This window comes from Leuciscus leuciscus (genome assembly GCF_965113295.1).
Source record: "Leuciscus leuciscus genome assembly, chromosome: 5".
NCBI classification, from domain to species: domain Eukaryota; kingdom Metazoa; phylum Chordata; class Actinopteri; order Cypriniformes; family Leuciscidae; genus Leuciscus; species Leuciscus leuciscus.
Window position 1 is genome coordinate 23,258,702 of NC_138729.1, and position 19,505 is coordinate 23,278,206.

The 19,505-nt window shown below is 37.0% G+C and overlaps 1 protein-coding gene and 1 long non-coding RNA gene across 7 annotated transcripts in view; one reads left to right on the forward strand and one right to left on the reverse strand.

Moving 5' to 3' along the window:
- Nucleotides 1-19,505, forward strand: part of slc4a4a (solute carrier family 4 member 4a) — a 68,240-nt gene that overhangs the window by 29,184 nt on the left and 19,551 nt on the right. For 5 of the 6 annotated variants that reach the window (XM_082169995.1, XM_082169997.1, XM_082169996.1 and 2 more), the window contains 7 exons: nt 4,895-5,030; nt 6,861-7,021; nt 8,617-8,796; nt 12,930-13,006; nt 18,297-18,454; nt 18,599-18,686; nt 19,273-19,427. In XM_082169995.1, coding sequence (XP_082026121.1) covers nt 4,895-5,030; nt 6,861-7,021; nt 8,617-8,796; nt 12,930-13,006; nt 18,297-18,454; nt 18,599-18,686; nt 19,273-19,427 — 955 coding nt within the window. The remainder of the gene's footprint in view (nt 1-4,894; nt 5,031-6,860; nt 7,022-8,616; nt 8,797-12,929; nt 13,007-18,296; nt 18,455-18,598; nt 18,687-19,272; nt 19,428-19,505) is intronic. The other variant, XM_082169998.1, reaches the window with a different exon arrangement.
- Nucleotides 2,022-4,888, reverse strand: LOC309499044. Its single transcript, XR_014206118.1, has 2 exons — nt 3,687-4,888; nt 2,022-2,622 (listed from the first exon to the last, which is right to left on the reverse strand). It is a non-coding gene; the product is annotated as an uncharacterized lncRNA (long non-coding RNA).

A 19,505-nucleotide genomic window follows, 5' to 3' on the forward strand; every position in this document is an offset into this window, starting at 1 on the left:
TTGTTTTTCTGGTCTGTGCATGGCGCAAGAATGTCATTGAATACTTGCTCTCAGATGAAGTGAGAGGAATGTGGATTGGGATACTGCTGTTTGCATGTGGGATGTTGCACAGTTTTGCTAGTGAGATTGGGACTCTCCAGCATAAAGTGGCCGCTCAGCTAAGTCCCTTTTTGGACCCTGGGCATACTTCCCCCTCGCTTTTCCCATAAGCCCCTGGTGCATGGACAAAGTCCCCTTTGTGTGGGTCGTAGCTCTTGGCGAGAGAGCCCACAGCTTTGAAACTTTGTTTGAACGATGCGATTTTCATTTCTATCTGTCCTTTGCGCTCTCTCCCATACTGAACTCACCCATGCCTCTTTCTCTCCCTCCCTCGCTTGTTCCCTCTGTCCCGGCCCTGCTTAACAACAGCATGAAGTGAGTGTCCGCTGAGGCTTAGTGCTTGGTATCCATAGCAGAGTTGTCTGTATGCATCGCAGGGTCACTTGAAGAACAGAGTTGGGACACCGAATTGGCCCAAATGAGTTAAACAGTACTGCCTAGTCATTTCCTGTGAACTGAACATATCTTAAAAAATAATAAAATAATCAATAAATAAATACTTTAAACTTTGAGATATATATTTTTTTTACTTTAAACAATGAACATAATGTATTGCAATTTTGTCGATACATACCGTTTCAAAGGTTTAGGGTCTGTAAGAATTTTTTTTTATGATTTTGAAAGAAGTCTCTAATGCTCAACAAAGCTGCATTTATTTGATAAAAAAATACAGAAACATTATTACAACTTAAAATAACTGTTTATTTTTTTATATATTGTACAATTTAATTTATTCCTGTGATGGCAAAGCTGAATTTGCAGCATAATTTCCTGTCTTTAGTGTCTCACAATCCTTCAGAAATCATTATAATATACTGAATTGGTGCTCAAGACACATTTCTTGTTATTATCATCAATGTTTAAAACAGTTGTGCAGCTTATTTTTATGTATTTTATTGAATTTTTATATTTAAATATTTTTATGGAGACTTTGATTAAAAAAAATTAGGATTATTTGACAGAATTTATTTGAAATAGAAATCTTTTGTCACATTATACTGACACTTTTGATTAGCTTATTGCATCCTTGCTGAGTAAAAGTATTCATTTCTTAAAAATACTGACCCCAAACATTTGAACGGTAGTGTATTTGAAAAAGTGTGTATTAAATTCTTGAAATATCTTAAAATTCACCAAAGATAAGAGGAACTCATGGCAGACTATCAATGCAAAATCTCTGTATATTAGTTGCCACATTTTTATAGTCTCAGTTACAGTGTTTTGATTTGTAAACTCATAATAGTGTTCAATATGAACAAAGGTGTCGTAGGTTATGGTATTATAAAAATGTTGGAATTACTGATGTTTTGTGGCTAGTGTAGTTTTAAAGTTTCTTCTCATTCTGTTATCACTTTTTCAGTTGCTGATAGCATCTCTGACCTGCCTTTCACCATATCAGAAGCAATAAAAGTTGAGGGAAATACTGGCTTTGGAAAGCTAGTGTTATATCCAGTACTTCTATCCACTCAGATACTGTAGTTTAATAACCTTTTCAAAGAAACACAAGCGCTTTATGGATAGTAATTCAGTCTGGAGGTTTCGTCAGAAATCACACTGGTTCAGTGCTGAACTGTACAATCAGATTACTCATTTACTCAAACAGCATTGTATCCATGATGTTTATTTTGATGTTATCAACATTAGAAGATGTCAACTCAAGCCAATGACATCAGCAATGGTTGTTGAATCAGAGGTCAGTTTCTCTTTTTATTACAGTATACGAAATGCCTATGACAGTTTATTCACACTGAGCTAGTGCTACATACATCACTTGTACCAATTTTTTCTGAGCATATATTGAATAATAGGGAGAGGTATTGAAGAATAGTCACCATGACCTTTGACCTTACAGAGATATCTGAAAAATATTAAAATGTCCAGTTCTATTTTGTTTGATAATGCAAATTATATAAAAAACAGTGCATAGACTGTATAAAACAATGGACGTAGTGTCCGTGATGTCATCCGCCGGTTTCTGAAGAGCTTATTTGAAGCCCAAAGTGGGCGGAGCTGGCCGTCGCCATCTTGGCAGCGTGTCACTCCTGGATAATCGAAAATGGGCAAAGAGGCGGGATTAGCTGAGGTGACGTGACGGCTAACAGACAGCAGACAAACGGCTAGTAGTGACAGCAGCGGCAATCCACCTGTCACTCAAGTGGCCACGCCCTTAATTATGCTGAACTTTAAGGCTTAATATAATTTAAACGGATGAGTTATAAAAAAGTTCACCCACTTCAAAAAGCACAGTGCAACGCTTCTAGGTCCTACGTCAGAACACCGGCTCATTATTGGCTGGCGGTGTTCACGTGAGCACCACGACGCACGCGTGTGCTGCTGACACAGGAGTTGGCCAATACTGAGCCGACATTCTGATGTACAACCCAGAAGCGTTGCTCTGTGTTTACCTGACATTGAAGAGAAGAAATTGTTGAATAAAGTCGCTATTTTTGCTTGTTTTTTGCGCACAAAAAAGTATTATCGTCGCTTCATAACATTAAGGTTGAACCACTGTAGTCACATGGACTATTTTAACTAGTGGTCGACCGATATTGGTTTTTTGATTGCCGATGCCGATATCTTAGAGAGCAGGGTGGCCGATGGCCGATATTTTTATATTTATTTTAATCAATATTTAATAAATTATAAATAAATTAGAAAACAAATCTTTAAAATAAACATGCTTTTTTACTTTAGATGGCAACTTCTTGAATCTGCAATCCTATTACAGTATTTTTCACAAAGTAATTGTTTATAAATATATGAATATGTGAATAAAGGAAGTAAACACTGTAACAGGGCACTCAGTAAATCTGGTAATTTCGTGCTGGTAATCATATTTTTTTTAAATAAAGACAAGGTAACGCTAATTTTACATACAGCACAGTGAAAATAATATGAATATGACACAGTTGGCAACTGGATATATCACAGATATGAATATGACAGTGGGCAACTGGTTATATATCAGCATATTTTAAAATGAAGGATTTAAGGTTTTCTGATCGCGTCTCCTGTGAAGCTGATCTTCTGTTCGCATTCACTCACTTCGCACGGACCGACCGTCACTCGCAGACGCACACTTCACAAGATATCACAGCTGGATTCAATTAAATCTGCAAGGTTTGTGAAATTAAATCTTTATTAGATATTCAGAGATTTGTTTAAATGACGTAGATGCGCATTTGCTGAATGCTGACGGCAAATGAGAAAGTATTTTAGCCTGAGATTGTTTGCCTTTTCTGTTACAAATAATATAAAAGCAAACGCTTTACTTTACTTACTTCGCATACCATTTACTTTCTTTGTTTACCAGTTCTGTCTAACAAAGTATTAGATATGACTGACAGAGATCGTTAATGAAGACAGAGAATGTGTGTGAGTGAGCGCTGTTTGTTTGATCTGAGGAGCTGCCGTTGCCGTTCTCTTCTGGCGCTGGTGTGTTCTCAGCGCCGCCCGTCAAAATAAAAGTCCGGAGCGCCGTCAAAATAAAAGTCCCGCTTCCAACACATCGGCCAATCAGAAAAACTTATCGGCCGATGCCGATATTTCAAAAATGCCAAATATCGGCCGATATATCGGTCGACCACTAATTTTAACAATGTTTTTACTTCCTTTCTGGGCCTTGAAAGTTGCAAAAACGTTGCTATGTGTGGTTCAGAAACCTCTTGGATTACATCAAAAATATCTTAATTTGTGTTCCGAAGATGAACGTCGGTCTTGCGAAGGTCTTACGGGTTTGGAACCACTTGAGTGTGAGTAATTAATGACAGAAATTTCATTTTTGAGTGAACTGACCCTTTAGTTATCCGGAAATAGTGCTGAGGTCCAACTAAAGATATACTTATTTGATTGTGCTAAAGTGGAACTATTGCATGTATACTTTAGGTACACTTTAAATATCTTGCATTTAAGTATCTTATACAGAGATCATTCTATCCTTACTAAGAGTGATATTTAAACACATTTTATTCGTAATATTAAGAAATGTGCATTGTGCAATACAGAAGTACTCCAAATATTACACATGTCAGTAAATATGTCAATGCGTTATACTTCGTATGGAACAAAAGTATTTTAAATACATTTTGGTATATATTCTTTTTTTACTAGGGACTGTTTACTCTTTTCCACAAGAACTAATAAATATTCAAATTAGAAAACAAGAGAGAAGGAAAGCGAGGCCCTCTTGTGAAGAATGAACAGTTTGTGAAACATTTCCTAATTGTTAATGAGGGGCTCAGGGCAAGGTGCCAAAGTTGGAGGGCCAATGGCGAGGGGGTACAGCCGGAGCAGCCGATGGGCGGGCTATTGCTCTGGGGTGACAAGTGGGACCCCCTTTTAACTACCTAGGTGTCACTGTGTTAGAGTGGGGTGTACGGGATAGCAGACAACACGGAGGATCTCTAATGACGGTCTGAGTGCTGCTTGTCTGCGTGGGGTCTCGTGTCTTTGACCTCCCTCCCACTCTCAGCCATCCTCACCAGCTTTGATCGTGTTCTGGGGAACAAAAGTGTTTTTAAAGAGGGTTTTAGGATGGATGCATCAGATAATAACCTGGAGAACATGTCTGAGAACAATAATGTGGAGAAGAGTGAGGCTGGAGAGGAGGTGAAGATGAAATTTGAGTCCAATCAGGCTGTGGACCCAGATTCAGACCTGTCTGCGGTCAAGATTCCTCCTCCACCTCCTTCTGGAGAAAAACTGGATATCTGGCCTAATGGCATAAGTGATGGCAAGCTGGAAATATGCAGGACTGTACCTGTGCCTCTGACCCGCAGTATTTTTCCTGTTGCAGTTTCACCTGCTGCGGAGCGCATCCGATTCATGCTGGGAGAGGACGATGACAGTCCAGCGCCTCCTCAGCTCTTCACAGAGTTGGACGAGCTACTATCTGTTGATGGCCAGGAGATGGAGTGGAAGGAAACTGCGAGGTAAGAACCTCGTGACTTTGCTGGGACTCAAAAAGGGACCAGAGCTATTAGAACCAGTATTATTAGCAGGTATAAGGTGTTGAAAAAAGCAAAGGTTCCCTGAATATTTATTTGTTTCTAATAGCATTATTTTATCTCATGTTTTGCCCACATTTTATTAATTTTAAATTTGCAAACAGATGTCCTAATTTTTTGGAGGAATTATGTTAATTTATAAGTTTAGGGTCATTTAAGAGTAAAAAAAAAAGAAGAAATGTATACTTTTTATTCGGCAAGGATGCGTTAAAAAGATTTCCATTTAAAAAAAATTAGTAGTTGTGCTCGGGTGGCCCGAGTTCGAGTCCCGGCTCGTGGACCTTTCCCGATCCCATCCCCCGTCTCTCTCCCACCTAATTTCCTGTCAACTCTCTACTGTCCTGTCCCAATAAAAGGCAAAAATAAAAAATATAAATAAAAAAGAACATTCAGTTTTTCAGCATTTCAGCTTTCTATTCAGCATTTTATAATGATTTCTGAAGGATCATGTGACACTGAAGTGAGTTGTAATGGCTGCTGACAATTCAGCTTTCCCATAACAGGAATAAATGGCAATATTTTACAATATTACCTTTTTTGTTGTATTTTTTATCAAATAAATGCAGCCTTGGTGAACATAAGAATCTTCTTTCAAAAACATAATTGTTCAGATCCCAAACTTTTAAATGATAGTGCATTTTTAGAGAAGATGGGAAAAATAGTACACTTATGTTCTGTTTGCTTTATAGACCGCTATGATTACTCTTGCAGACTTGTTATACAGGCTCCATACAATTCATCAAAAGAACATTCAAGTGTACTGGCTCATTGCCAATGACTGCTTGGTGCCAGTATCTGAAGACATTTGAAAAGCCTGACAGTGTCTAAAGGGATGTTTCCCATCTGATTATTTTTTAGGGAATGGTGTGAAGCAGTTTAGAAATATTACATGGATGCTTTCAGCTGACACTCAAGCATTTAACAGACACTGTTGCTTTAAATCCCTGTGATCGTGAGTTCATTTGAGCAGAAAACTTGGTCTCTGATGAAGGACATGTCTTGCATGCAGCACACATCAATTATGGAGCTGTGCTGCTCTTGAATGGGTTTGATCATTCAGTGAGAGAGGCAGTTTCATGTTAAAATTAGTAGCACTCCAGGTGGTCCCCAATCAGTGGCCATTATCACATGCCACAGTGGCCATTTAACAGATCACTACGAATGAGTACAGGAATTATTACTGCTGATCTATTCATTTTCAATCAAGACTTTATTTGAGAGATTGTTTTGGAGATGAGATTACAGCCTGTTTGTGTATTTTAGGATTAGAGATTGCTTATTTAATCCTTTCAAGCCGGCTCATCAATTTGAATAAAGTTTTACAGGAGGAAAGATTAGAGCTCAATATGAGGGCTGTTTTAGACTCTAGTTTGATGTATGGGACTGGATTTTGTCTCTGATACAGTAGATTTAAGAATATAGTTTGGGTTTAGTATGTTTTTAAATTTTTTTTATTAATACTATTATACAGCAAGGATGCATTAAATTGAATGCTGTTGTTTTAAAGTTTCTATTCATCAAAGAATCCTGAAAAATTTCTCTGTATCTCAATTTCCACAAAAATATTAACAAGCACAGCCGTTTTCAACTGTGATAATAATAATAATAAGAAATGTTACTTGTTGAGCACCAAATACATTTTCAATCAATGATCAGTTTACTTGCGCATTGCACTTGTCTTTCATACAGAACTGTTCACATGAGACTTGATTTGAGCTTCATTACCTTCAAGTCTCTGTTGTTTCTTCTACTAAGGTGGATCAAGTTTGAAGAGAAGGTGGAAAAAGGTGGGGAGCGATGGAGTAAACCACATGTGGCCACTCTGTCCCTACATAGTCTCTTTGAACTTAGGACGTGTATAGAGAAGGGCACCATCATGCTGGACCTAGAGGCCTCCACACTGCCAGGGGTCGTTGGTAAGCTTTTCCTTTGCAGACATTTTGGCCTTTGACTGTCCTGCTTACTCAGAGGATAATTAACTTAAAATGTTGTGGATGCTCTGATTACAAATGTAAAGTCTCTATGGCACTCAAATACCCTTTTTCCACCAAAATGGAACCAAAGTGAACTCAAATTGAGTGACCGACTGATTTAAGAGCAGAACGATGACGTAACTGACTACATTATAACAAGTTTTGAAAACAAATATTTTCTTTAACTTTTTATTACTTCCAAAATAGTTTACTTCAGTTTCTTTATCACAAACAGCTAGATTCAATAAAGTAAAATGTATTGCAGTCATTTCACGTGTTGTTTATGTATAAGCCTATCATTTTATTTTAGAACGACAAGGTAAATAAGGCTGAAAGTACATGTTTTTAGAAAATAATTTAACATAATTATAACATTTTGAGCTGCCTTTTCTGTAGTGAAAGCATGCAGAATGGTTTCTTGTAAGGCATGATCTCTGGCACCAGCACTGGCACCCTCTCAGTGGACAGGGCAAAAGAAAGATCATAAAGATAACATTTGAGATCAGATCAGACTCAGAGAAAAAAAAAGCTTTTCCAAATGTACTGTACGGACTGAGATATAGCACGTGTGATATGCATTCACTGTCTCGGCCAGCACAGCCCATCTATTTATTCGCTTTCCAAATGCTCACATGTCAGGATGCATTCATTGCTCTGTTTAATACACTCCTCTCTCAACCTCCGCTGGTAACTCTGGGTTCAGATGCACGGGTGGTTGCATCCATTCAGGGCGGCCATTTCTTTTATACTGAATTCAGACAGAGCGTGAGGAAGATCAGGTTGAAAATTGTGTGGCCGTTAAACAACGCTAGTGCACTGTTAGCAAAGTATTTTGAATCTGGTAATTTTTTCATAAGAGCTTCCTTAGAGGATTGATTGAAAAAATTAGTCATTTACTGCAGCTGTCTGGATTTAAGATGGCTGGTTAGAGATTGTAACCACTGCCACCAATCAAGTGAGATTTATTAATTCACATTCTTGAATCTCATACCCGAATCTCTTACTCAGAGCATGATGTGTCAAGTCCTATTATCAATTTGCAGTAAATCTTAAGTTTGGCTGAGTTAAGCTCAGTCAACCTCATAGAGCGCCTTTTGAGATAAAAATGAATTGAAGGATCAGCCATTAAGGGCCAAACCATTCACAAAAAGGGCCTGAGGGCCCAGGCCTCGTGTCTTTGACCCTCTTTTATAAAAATAGATGCTTACAGGAACCACCAGACAATCTTATGCACAAGCCACTGCCTCATTAGAAGTCCACTTCTAAAGACTAAGAATAGAACGCAATGTGTCGCTTCACTGACGCTGACTTCAAGTTCCTTCAGAGAGTTCAATTTCAAGTTCTAGTTAAAAGTTTTAAGAACAGAGTTATGTAAAGTTGATATTTAAATAAAAAAAATTGCTCTGTTTTGATGGGGTGCAATTAGCTCCTCAAAATCTGTAGAAGTGAAATAACCATTAGGCAGGTCTCTTCTAACCCTCATTTTGCTTTCTCACGGTCTACCTTTCTCTGTTTGCTATTCACTCTGTTTCTTTCAGAAATGATCACTGACAGTCAGATTGAGAATGGTCTCTTGAAAGCTGACCTGAAAGATAAGGTCATGTACACCTTGTTGAGGAAGCATCGCCACCAGACCAAGAAGTCCAATCTTCGCTCTTTGGCTGACATTGGCAAGACGGTCTCCAGTGCAAGTAGGCTGTTTTCCACCCCGGATAATGGTAATATGGGTGCCAGTTTGGTGCAGTTATTCCTCCTTTTTCTTTTTAAGCTATATATATTTTTTTTATTCTTTTGTTTCTTTTTTTTTTTTTATGTAATATTTTGTGAATTGTTTTCTTCACACTTAAAAAAGTATTTTTGCCTTTTTTGATTTTGTTTTTTGAATTTGATTGTGTTATTCACAAAGATAACTGAAGAACCATAAAACCAAATATTTTTTTGTTTTATTAGTTTTTTCTTTATTTTGAAGATTTACATCACAACCTTTTACAGATTTGATAGCATCTGTCACATAGTTTTCGAATATTAAAAATGTGTTTCTAATGAATGTTTTACTAATTTGCTGATTTGATTAAGTAGATGTCTCCATGTTTTAAAGACTCCATGAAATCACTTGCAATTATGATGACATATGCTACCATTCAAAAGTTTATTTTTTTTTTTGTATTTTGAAAGAAATTAATACTTTCATTTAGCAGGGATGCATTTATATGATCCAAAGTGGCAGTAAGGGGATTTAAGATACAAATCATTTCTATTTTGAGTAAATTCTGTTCTTTTGAACTTATATTGATATATTCATCAAAGAATCCTGAAAAAAAGTATCACGTTTTCCACAAAATCACAAATCAGCACAACTGTTTTCAACATTGATAGTGATTTCTGAAGGATCATGTGACACTGAAGACTGTATAGTAATAGCTGCTGAAAATTCTGATATATTTAAATTATTTTAAATTGTAATAATAGTTCACAATATTACTGTTTTAATTTTTTTGGTAAAATAAATGCAGTCTTGGTGAGCAAAAGATACTTCTTTCATAAACATAAAAAATCTTTCCAACGCCAAACTTTTGAACAGTAGTATATTTTCTTTTATAACAGTAGGTTTGGGTATGACATATTAAAGGGATTGTATTTTTTAATAACCAGTAGGCTTTAGTTGTCACAGCTATTAACAGGATTTGCCACTTGCTAGTCAGGTACAGGTCGAATTAGGGGGAGGGGCATTCTCATTCTGGAGAGTATTTTATTGGACAAAAAACTGTGCAGGTAAGGATGAGTCATCAATATCTGTTAACAAACGCATATAGACAAAGTTAGTAGACATGGAAAGAGTTCATGGGGTCTTTAAATAGTAACTTCTTCCTTGTCAGTCCTTGATATTGTTTAGGCCGGCTACACACTGGCTGCGTGGTGTGAGCGTGGCGTTTCTGTTGCGTGTCAGCTGCGTGGCGTTTTCTATGTCTTTGCACACCAGAAACATGTCTGACGCGGCGCTGCTCACGTGATTGGATCACCCTTGTTCGACATATGGGGAGAGGGTTGTGGAAGGCCTATACTTCATGTTAAACGTAAATATATAGCTTACTGATACAGCAAAGACAACGTCGGCAGTATTGACGGCAAAATAGGCTACAGAATATTTCGTTCTGTATTGACAGGTGCAATATTTGAAAATCGATAATTATTATTATTTTTTTATTTTTTTATTACATTTATATCTGCATTTATGTCAAAACCTAGAGAATTTCAAACATCAAAATGCCATTTATTAATATGTATTCGTGTCAAAATGACATATGCACATCTTTTCCTATTCTATTTTGCCTGGAAACGCTTCCAACACGCTGAGACGTGCGTGTCACGCAGGCAGTGTGCAAGCTCTAACCTCGCCGAAATAAAAACGGACACGCCACGCAGCCAGTGTGTAGCCGGTCTTATTCTGTCCTGTCTCCATGTTTTTCAGTGATGCACACACACAATATGCTGTTGCGTTACATTGTTGAGAATCTAAACCGTTATGAACTTGTGATCTAATGAACTAATCTGAGAAAGATAAGATGATACAACACTTCAAATAAGGGTCAAGAGGATCATTCGATTTTTGGCAGTAATATTCACATTACTTCAGTTAAGACAAATAGTTCATTGATAAAAATGTACACAAACATCATGATTCGATTGATGGTCATAGGCTACAAATGCACAGGTTTTATGCCATGAATCCTGTGATTCATTGACCAATGGACTTTTTGAATGTGACAAATGTTATTCACTAGAACTTTATATTCCCTTAACTTCCCTACCTTCTTAACAAATGTTTCTTTTCTACCTTCTCTTTTTCTGAGCAATGTGTGAGATTTTACTCCAGTCTCACACAATCTTTTACAAAACTAGCTAAACTTTATACCTATAACCACTGGTATGACCTCGATCACCTTAACAATCTTTCTTTTCACCCTTCTTACCATTTTTTATCCTCTGGCTGCTCTGCTGCACTTGTCACTAAAAGCACGTAATCCACTTGAGAGTTCAGTGCCTTGTCTAATGACTCGCACCTCTGAGGAGGTGTTGCGAGTCCCTGGAAGTCCAAGCATGGGATGGCCTAGTAAGTTCCAACTTACCAGTTGCCAATGTGTGAATGTGTCTCACCCCACGTAGTGTGTTAATGTTAAGTCCAAAGTATACTTAAGTTTGAATGTGTAGGGTATGCATACAGTTCACATGGTGTGAATTTCATCATCAGCATTGTACAAATGATCCACGAGGTGGCAACTCTACCCTGGCCCGTTGTTTCACAGTCGAAAAATAAATGGCTGAGACGGAACAACAACAAAAACTACTCAAGATGGCAACAACAATAGATTGCCGCGTTGACAATTGCTCGTGTGAAGGGGTTAAAAGAAACCCACAACTTTAGTTTTAATGAGTACAAAGACATTTTTATCGGACACCGGACAACTTTCTAGTGCGCATGAGTTTGACCGCCTGTGTTCACTTACACTACTAAATGCAGTATACTTTAAAAGGCTATGCATTTGGCTGTACTCTCATACACTAGCCTTCACAGAAATAAACTGGAGTATACTTTGGGCTTAACATTGATGTGATAGAATAGCATAGCATGGTAGATTTTAAAGGGTCAGATCTTCTTAGATCTTTTGAAGAGTTCATTGAACTCTTCATTCAACAGTGAGTTTTCTCAGCGATGCCATAGATCATTCATTTTTGGTTCCTCAAAGAACATTTCAGTCAACGGTTCTTTAAAGAACCCTTTTAAGTCTAAAGAATATTAACATCTGAATAACCTTTTCCCACTATAAAAATAATAATTCGTTACATTTATATAGTGCTTTTCTATGTACTCAAAGCGCTTTACATATGGAAGGGGGAATCTCCTCAACCACCACCACTATAAAGAACCTATTGTACAATGTAGAGGTTACATGGATGTTAAAGGAACTGTTACTGCCAATAAAGAACATTCATTTTTAAGATTGTATGAAATGACCTTTCTAAAGTTTTTACCATGCTACCAATTTGTGTTATGTTGTTGTTGTGGCTGTCTGTGTTTAACTAGTCAATCCTGTGATCATTGTTATGTAATGGATTGCCATATCTAGAATTTCTCATTATGGTGATCTTCACCCTTAATAGATTTCAATGCCAAAGTCTTTTAATAATCACATTGGAATCATTTATGTGGAACTTTCCACTGGAGATCATCATATCATTATGACTATAACCTTATTATTTAACAGCTCTGATCAGATAATGTAGGATTTATGAAGGTGGATGTGAAATCTCTCTTTTTTTTTTTCAAATTACAATTTTTTCTTTGTAAGTGATTCATAAGTAAAGCATTTTTTTCATCTTTTGGCTACTTTTTTCTTCTTCTTTTGGCTGCATCAAACTGACATCTTATTCATTATAGCACAAGAATCCTGGTCAGTAATAGTGCTGACAGGTTTTCAGTGACATTTTAAAATACTTCACTGTGCTCGTCCTGTTCTCCTGCACATGCTTTTCACAGCATGATCACAATGACTTGGACTCTGAAAGGTTAATAGTTAACCTTTCAGTAGATTCCTTTCTCTCCTGGCACATCACCTTTCCTAATTTATTTTATTCTATGGACTCAAGGAATTCAGAACCTATAAAATATTCATATTCTGTAAAGTGTTTTCAGTCCCATTAGTTCCCCATTAGTTTATTCTGACATGCAAAGTGCTCTTGCTTTTTCTGCATTTGGGTTTCTCTGTTGACCTCTTTTAAAGTTTGTTTTTAAAATAATGTAACGGTGCCCTTTTAATTTGGGGCTTTTTTATTGAACCATTGTCTTTCTCAGGTAGCCCAAGCACTACACATCGCAACTTGACATCAAGCAGCTTGAACGATATCTCAGACAAGCCAGAGAAAGACCAGGTGAGTCAAATTTATATACCAAATGCCTTAAAGGAATAGTTCACCCAAAAATGAAAATTAGCCCATGATTTACTCACCCTGAAGCCATCCTAGGTGTATATGACATTTCAGCATTTGAAAAAGCGAGGCGTTAGAGAGCACTATTTTGAATGCAAAATACAATTGCACCGCTAGATGGGAAGACATTTCTACACACTGTACCTTTAATAATGGCCTTCTGAATTGAAGCGATGCGTTCGTGTAAGAAAAATATCCATATTTAAAACTTTATCGTCTAAAATAACTAGCTTCCGGCAGGCGGCCTTACGCAAGTCGACTTACGCCAAGAGTAACCCTTGAACTTGACAGACAACGTAATAACGAACGCAGTTGCCCAGCCCTGTTTGTTTGAACCGCGAGAGGTGTCAAAGCTTACGCTACTACTACGTCATACTGTACATCGTCAAGTGTTACTCTTCAAGTGTTCAATGATTCTCTTTTAAACTTCATATTCATCAAAAAATCCTGAAAAAAAAAATGTATCATGGTTTCCACAAAAATATAAAGCCATGTAACAGTTTTTAACATTGGTAATTAAGAAACGTTGGTAAAACTTTACAATAAGGTCTAATTTGTTAACATTAGTTAATGTATTAACTAACATGAACTAACAATGAGCAATACATTTGTTACAGTATTTATAAAGTAATGGATAATGTACATCCAGCCGGTTGTTATCTCAGAATAAACACAGACAGGGTGATCAGGACCCCGACACATCAGCCTGAAAGGGGTTTATTCTAAAATAACAACCAGCTGGATGTACATTATGCTGCTTATTACACAGCTACTTGGCACATAAGTAAATAATTAGACACAAAATATTAATATGAGTCGAAATATTTAATTAGGTCTTTAAATGTAAAGCTTCCGTGGAGAGAGCAGTTGCTAGCGTGGCAAGTTCTAACTGGACGGATATTTAAGTGATATGGTGCAGGCATACCACTTATTACACAGCATTTCATCACATAAATAATTATGGGGATAAGAGATATTGATTTGAGATTAAATTGTTTTAAAATCGTACATGTTTGTACTTTATATTCCAACAGTGTACAAAACAATAGTCGCAAGATGGCAGCTGCTGCGTTTGTATGAAACAAATGAGAGCGAGTCCACAATACTGGATGACATAATTAAATTAAATTTGACTGAGTTGTAATATTTTATTAGCTCACCAAACGCTAAACTTCCACGAAGTAAAAACGTTCCAAGCAAGCGTATAGCGCTGCTGACTTCAGTAACTCGGATGAGCCTCTGTTATCTGTTTTCAGCGGTTGTTTTTGGGGAATAACATACAGTAGGATGACCAATTGACTAATCAGAATCAAATATTCCACAGAGCTGTGTAATAACTAAAGTTAACTAATGTTAACTAACAAACAATATTACGGTTTTGACTATTTTTGATCAAATAAATGCAGCCTTGAGCATAAGAGTCTTCTTTGAACGGCATAAAGAAATATTTTTTATACTCAAATATAAAAATAAAGAATGTATGGTCTCTGTAATTGACTGTAATTTGGATTGCCAGAAACCTTTGCACATAAACACAGTCTTTTTTTATTATTATTATTGTTTTCCTAATGATAAAATAGGACATTTGCGGTTACATGCACAGTAGACCAAAAGCAGTGGACTTTGTAACGCAAGGACATAGCTGGTGGGAATTACAGACTTGCATTGCTAATGGGAAGTTGGTCTCTCATTGAGGGAGCACCAAGAGGTCATAAGGGTGGTGTCAATCTGTGACAAACCGTAAAAATTAACTCACTTCACAGAAGTTCACCTTAGAGGAATTGTAGAATCTTTCCTTTTTACTTGTGAATCCATCCCTTCTTGCTGAACGCAGCATTATGTGAAATAGCTGACACATTTTTGACAGTGTTTCTGTGCTTCGGGCAGAAAATACTAGTGCGAATGTGATTACTGGAAGGCCTCCGCTGTTGACAGACTCTTAGGAGATGGCCCTTGCTCCTTGTGACAGAGTAGGAGATTGAGAGGCTGCTTGCGTGAGGGGGGCCAGAGACATGGACAGATTGCGATTGTAAGCACAGATTGAGGGGTGGCTCGGCTTTGTGTTGTGCACTGTGAAAGCTTGTGGCTTGTCACACTTTAGCTTCTTTTAATTTTTTTGATGACGTCATTCCTGCTTTCTGAGATTAGACATTCACAGAATCTTGAAATGAAGAAAACTAAGTATTTTTGAGTGATTTGGAATGGTGGTTTAGAGTGATGAATTATTTTTCCCTTTGTACAATGAATCATTTTGCTTTTCTAAATTGGGCCAACTTAATATCCATATCCCATGGCTTCTCTCTGTAATGTAGGACAAGAGTACCTTGACTTTTTTCCTCAGAGAGAGCGCCCCCCTAAGGAAGGACCATGAATTTATTAGTCTTTCAAGCCTTGACAAAACTTGTTTTATTACATTTTATTAAGAGTGATGGGAATAAGACAATACAGTATGAAAAAAATAGCAACATTTTTTAAATTGTAAAGCATTCATTTAAACATATTTGCAGAGATTTTGGTTGCAGCCATCCATTTACGTTAGCTTCAACAGGAAGTCATCAGTTCCATGGCTTGACTACATAAAATGCAGGCTGTCAGACTGTGTTGACAGACTGATGTAATAAAGTATTGCTTGCTCTAGCTGGGGAAGTAATCCAGTATCAGAGATGATGCTAAGCCTTTCCACGCCGTATACATTTTGGTATACCTGACAGAGAGCTGGACAGCTTCGGGACCCTAGTGAAAAATAAATATACCAAAATCTATTTGAAATACATTTATTTTAATGCTAAGTATACTACAAATACATTTACATATTATGTATTTAATATAAATACCCTACAATTGTACTTTTGGTATACTAAACTGAAATACTTAAAATCTGCTAAATTGGAACAACTAATTTTGTACTTAATGCACTTTAATTATCCGGAAATAGTGCTGAAGTCCAACTAAAGATATATTTAAGTATATTTGGTTGTGCTAAAGTGGAACTATTGCAAGTATTCTTTAGGTCTGTTTAAATATCTTGAATTTAAAGACTGACCTTATACAGAGATCATTCTATCCTTACTAAGAGTGATATTAAAACACATTTTAGGCTTAATATTAAGAAATGTGCATTGTGCAATACAGAAGTACTCCAAATAAAGGTTAATTATAATATTTATATCAGTAACCCTCAAGCATTATGTCAGTAAATATGTTAATGCATTTGTAGTATACATGAAATAAATATATTTATAAAAACGGATAGTTCCGGTCCTTGATTCTGATTGGTTGAGCCGCGTTTGCAGCCGTTGTAAATGACTCAACAAACATACACCTGTGACCGCATTACATTAGTATTATTGCGCAACTATAACGTTATACTTTTTTGTTGTTGCTGGTGTTTATTTTATGAATCAAATAAATATTAAAATGAATATTTTTATGGAGTAACCGTTTTATAAAAGCAATAAGCCCCTTGAAGCCGTGTTTTATAGTGAATTTAGAACAGCTATGGGGGTTTTAGGCACTCCACTCTGCGTCGTGCCTAACAGCGGCCCTTAGCTGTTCTAAATTCACTGTAAATCACAGCTTCGCGGGGCTTACTGCTTTATTTAAATACATTTTGGTATAGGTTTGTTTTAGAGGGTAGAGATGTAATATTTGATTTTAATAGAAACTGATTGGGGTGTGTGATGTATTGAAAGGTCAGAAGTTACCTTTAATAAAATCGTGATACATACAATGTAAAAAATGCACAAGACTTTGTTACCGCGTTGTATTCAGCATAATGTGCTGCTGAAGTGACCATCTGCCGAACCTTCTTTGACTCCTACATATTACACTGAATGAAGCTCAGAAGTAAACATTCATATAAGTCTGAGAAAAACACTATGGGTTGTTTAAGGTGTGTCCTTCTAATACCTTAATCATCCCTTTGCGCTCGTCTGGTAATGTTGTCTACAATCTGGCCTCCAGTTAACATCAGTGACGTCACTCATCTCCAGCTATGACCTCACTTGTTTTTGTTTCATTCATGGTTAAGATCATTTTTATTACTCCATGGTGGCTTTGCTTTCTAAATTCCCAGATGATTAAGCATGAATTGAGTTTCTACAGGGGTTATTCCCACGAAGCAGGGATAATCATATTGGGCTGCCTCTTTCATCTCAGTCTTCTTTCTTTAACCAAGCAAACTCTGTGTTAAAGGTATAGTTCACCCAAAATGTCTTATTTTACTTACCCTCATGTTCCAAACATGTATGACTATCTTTCTTTAGTGTTACACAGGAAGGAGCCATTAAAATCACTCAAAAGTACCATGAAGTAGTTCATATGCTGCTTCTGATGAGTGAGAGACTTGTCATGTGCTCAGGTGCTCCAGGTTAAATGTTTTCCATTTTGCTTGCTAGAAGTGTTGTTCTGTCAATCGATAACTAAACTGCTTATTCTGCCTGTTAAATAAAACTTCCAGGAGAGAATATTTTTATGTGTTGGCAGTATACTGAGGAACTGGTTTATGAATGACTGACACTGGAACCCCATCTTCAGTTTATCAGCAGAGCTGTCAAATCTGATTTATGAGCTTGCTAATTAACGTCAATGGATTTCTGCCATGTGCGCTAGTCTTACTGTTAAATAAGTAATAAACCAATAAAAGTTCTTTATATACGCAATAACCTTGAGTAATTGTTAAATAACACATTTAGCTATTAAAATAATAATAGAGAGGTCAATAACGACCTTCGAGGCACCAGTTACAGTTGCTTAACAATTTATGGCTATGTGAGCAGGGTGTGCTAATTATCTTTGGCTTGTAAATTTCACATTTGGCATGACCTCAAAGACTGAGCTGGCAGATGCCACTGCTTTGAAGTTGGCCTTCATTTTATCACTGGTAGGAACAACAACAGCCCATATAAATAAAATAAAATTAACAGTTTTTTATACTGGTTACCACTGGTTCCTCTGAGTTTAGAGCAAAAGAATGCAGGAGTCACAGTGGGCCTTTGCTGAACCCTAGAATGAACCATCCTACGTACAACCACCAATCTTTGTAGTTTCCATTAGTTGGACAGTTGCGGCTGTTGGATTCATCACATCTCGCCTCAGGCAACTCTTGGCACAAAATGCCAGCCGGGCAATATGTTTAATGAGATCATGTGTTAGGGCTTGATTTGTGCACTTTGTTTATCTGTTTCTTCTTTCTTATCGAGCTTCATTAAAATACCATCCTGCGTGTTTCCAGCTGAAGAACAAGTTTATGAAGAAGCTGCCCAGAGATGCTGAAGCTTCCAATGTTCTCGTTGGAGAAGTGGACTTCCTGGACAGTCCTTTTGTGGCCTTTGTGAGGCTGCAGCAGGCAGTCATGTTGGGGGCGCTGACTGAAGTGCCTGTGCCCACCAGGTATGACCTGCTTTCATCCCACAAGGCCAAGGAGGGAAGTAAACGTAGTGGTGAAGGGGTGCTCAGTTAAAAACGAAGCTTTCATTAAATGTGTATGTTTTACATCAAGTGCGTTAATATTTGTTATTGTCTTCTTGTCCCCAGATTTCTGTTCATTCTGCTTGGACCCAAAGGCAAAGCCAAGTCATACCATGAAATTGGTAGAGCAATCGCTACCCTGATGTCTGATGAGGTACATGGAGAGACTAATCTTAGCCGAAAACTGACGTCAATCCTGTTTTAGAGTGCTAAATATTGTTGCGTTCATTCTTTCTTTTGTTTATGAACAACTGCATTCTGTAACAGAACTATTGTTATTTTACTTTTGCTATATTTTAAGTTTTTTTTTTTTTTTTTTTAAGTTTTAGTAATTCTGTTGTTTTTGTCTTTTTTTTTTTTTTTTTTTTAAATTTCTATTTAGCTTTGATTTATTTTTGTTTCAGCTTTAGTCTTAATAATTTAGTATTTCAACTTAAACATTTAATTTTTCTCACATTTTTAGAGGTTGGTACACAGATTGTATGCGTTACTCAGGGCTGTTGTTCATCTAAAAAAAAAAGTATTGTAGCCACTCCTGCACAGTAAACTGCGATTTGAACAGGCCAATTCAATAGTCACACCTATACATTTGTCAATCCCGAACACTGACTGTGTAAACGTAGCCTACATGTTCTGATACTGTGTAGCTGTGCCTGAAAAAGAAAAGAAAAAAGGTTTGTGCTTGGATTTGTTGGATTGTGTAGGGAAAGTTAGTGAGTAATCACCGTTCTCTTATCAAGGTCTTCCATGAAATTGCGTACAAAGCCAAGGACAGACAAGATCTCCTCGCTGGCATTGACGAGTTCTTGGATGAGGTCATTGTCCTCCCTCCTGGAGAGTGGGACCCTGCCATCAGGATAGAGCCTCCAAAATCCCTGCCATCCTCAGATAAAAGGTAATTGATGTTTATCAGCATATAAACTTTGCTGAAGCCCCACCAATATCTCACATCAAACTCTGTCAATGTTCCTAT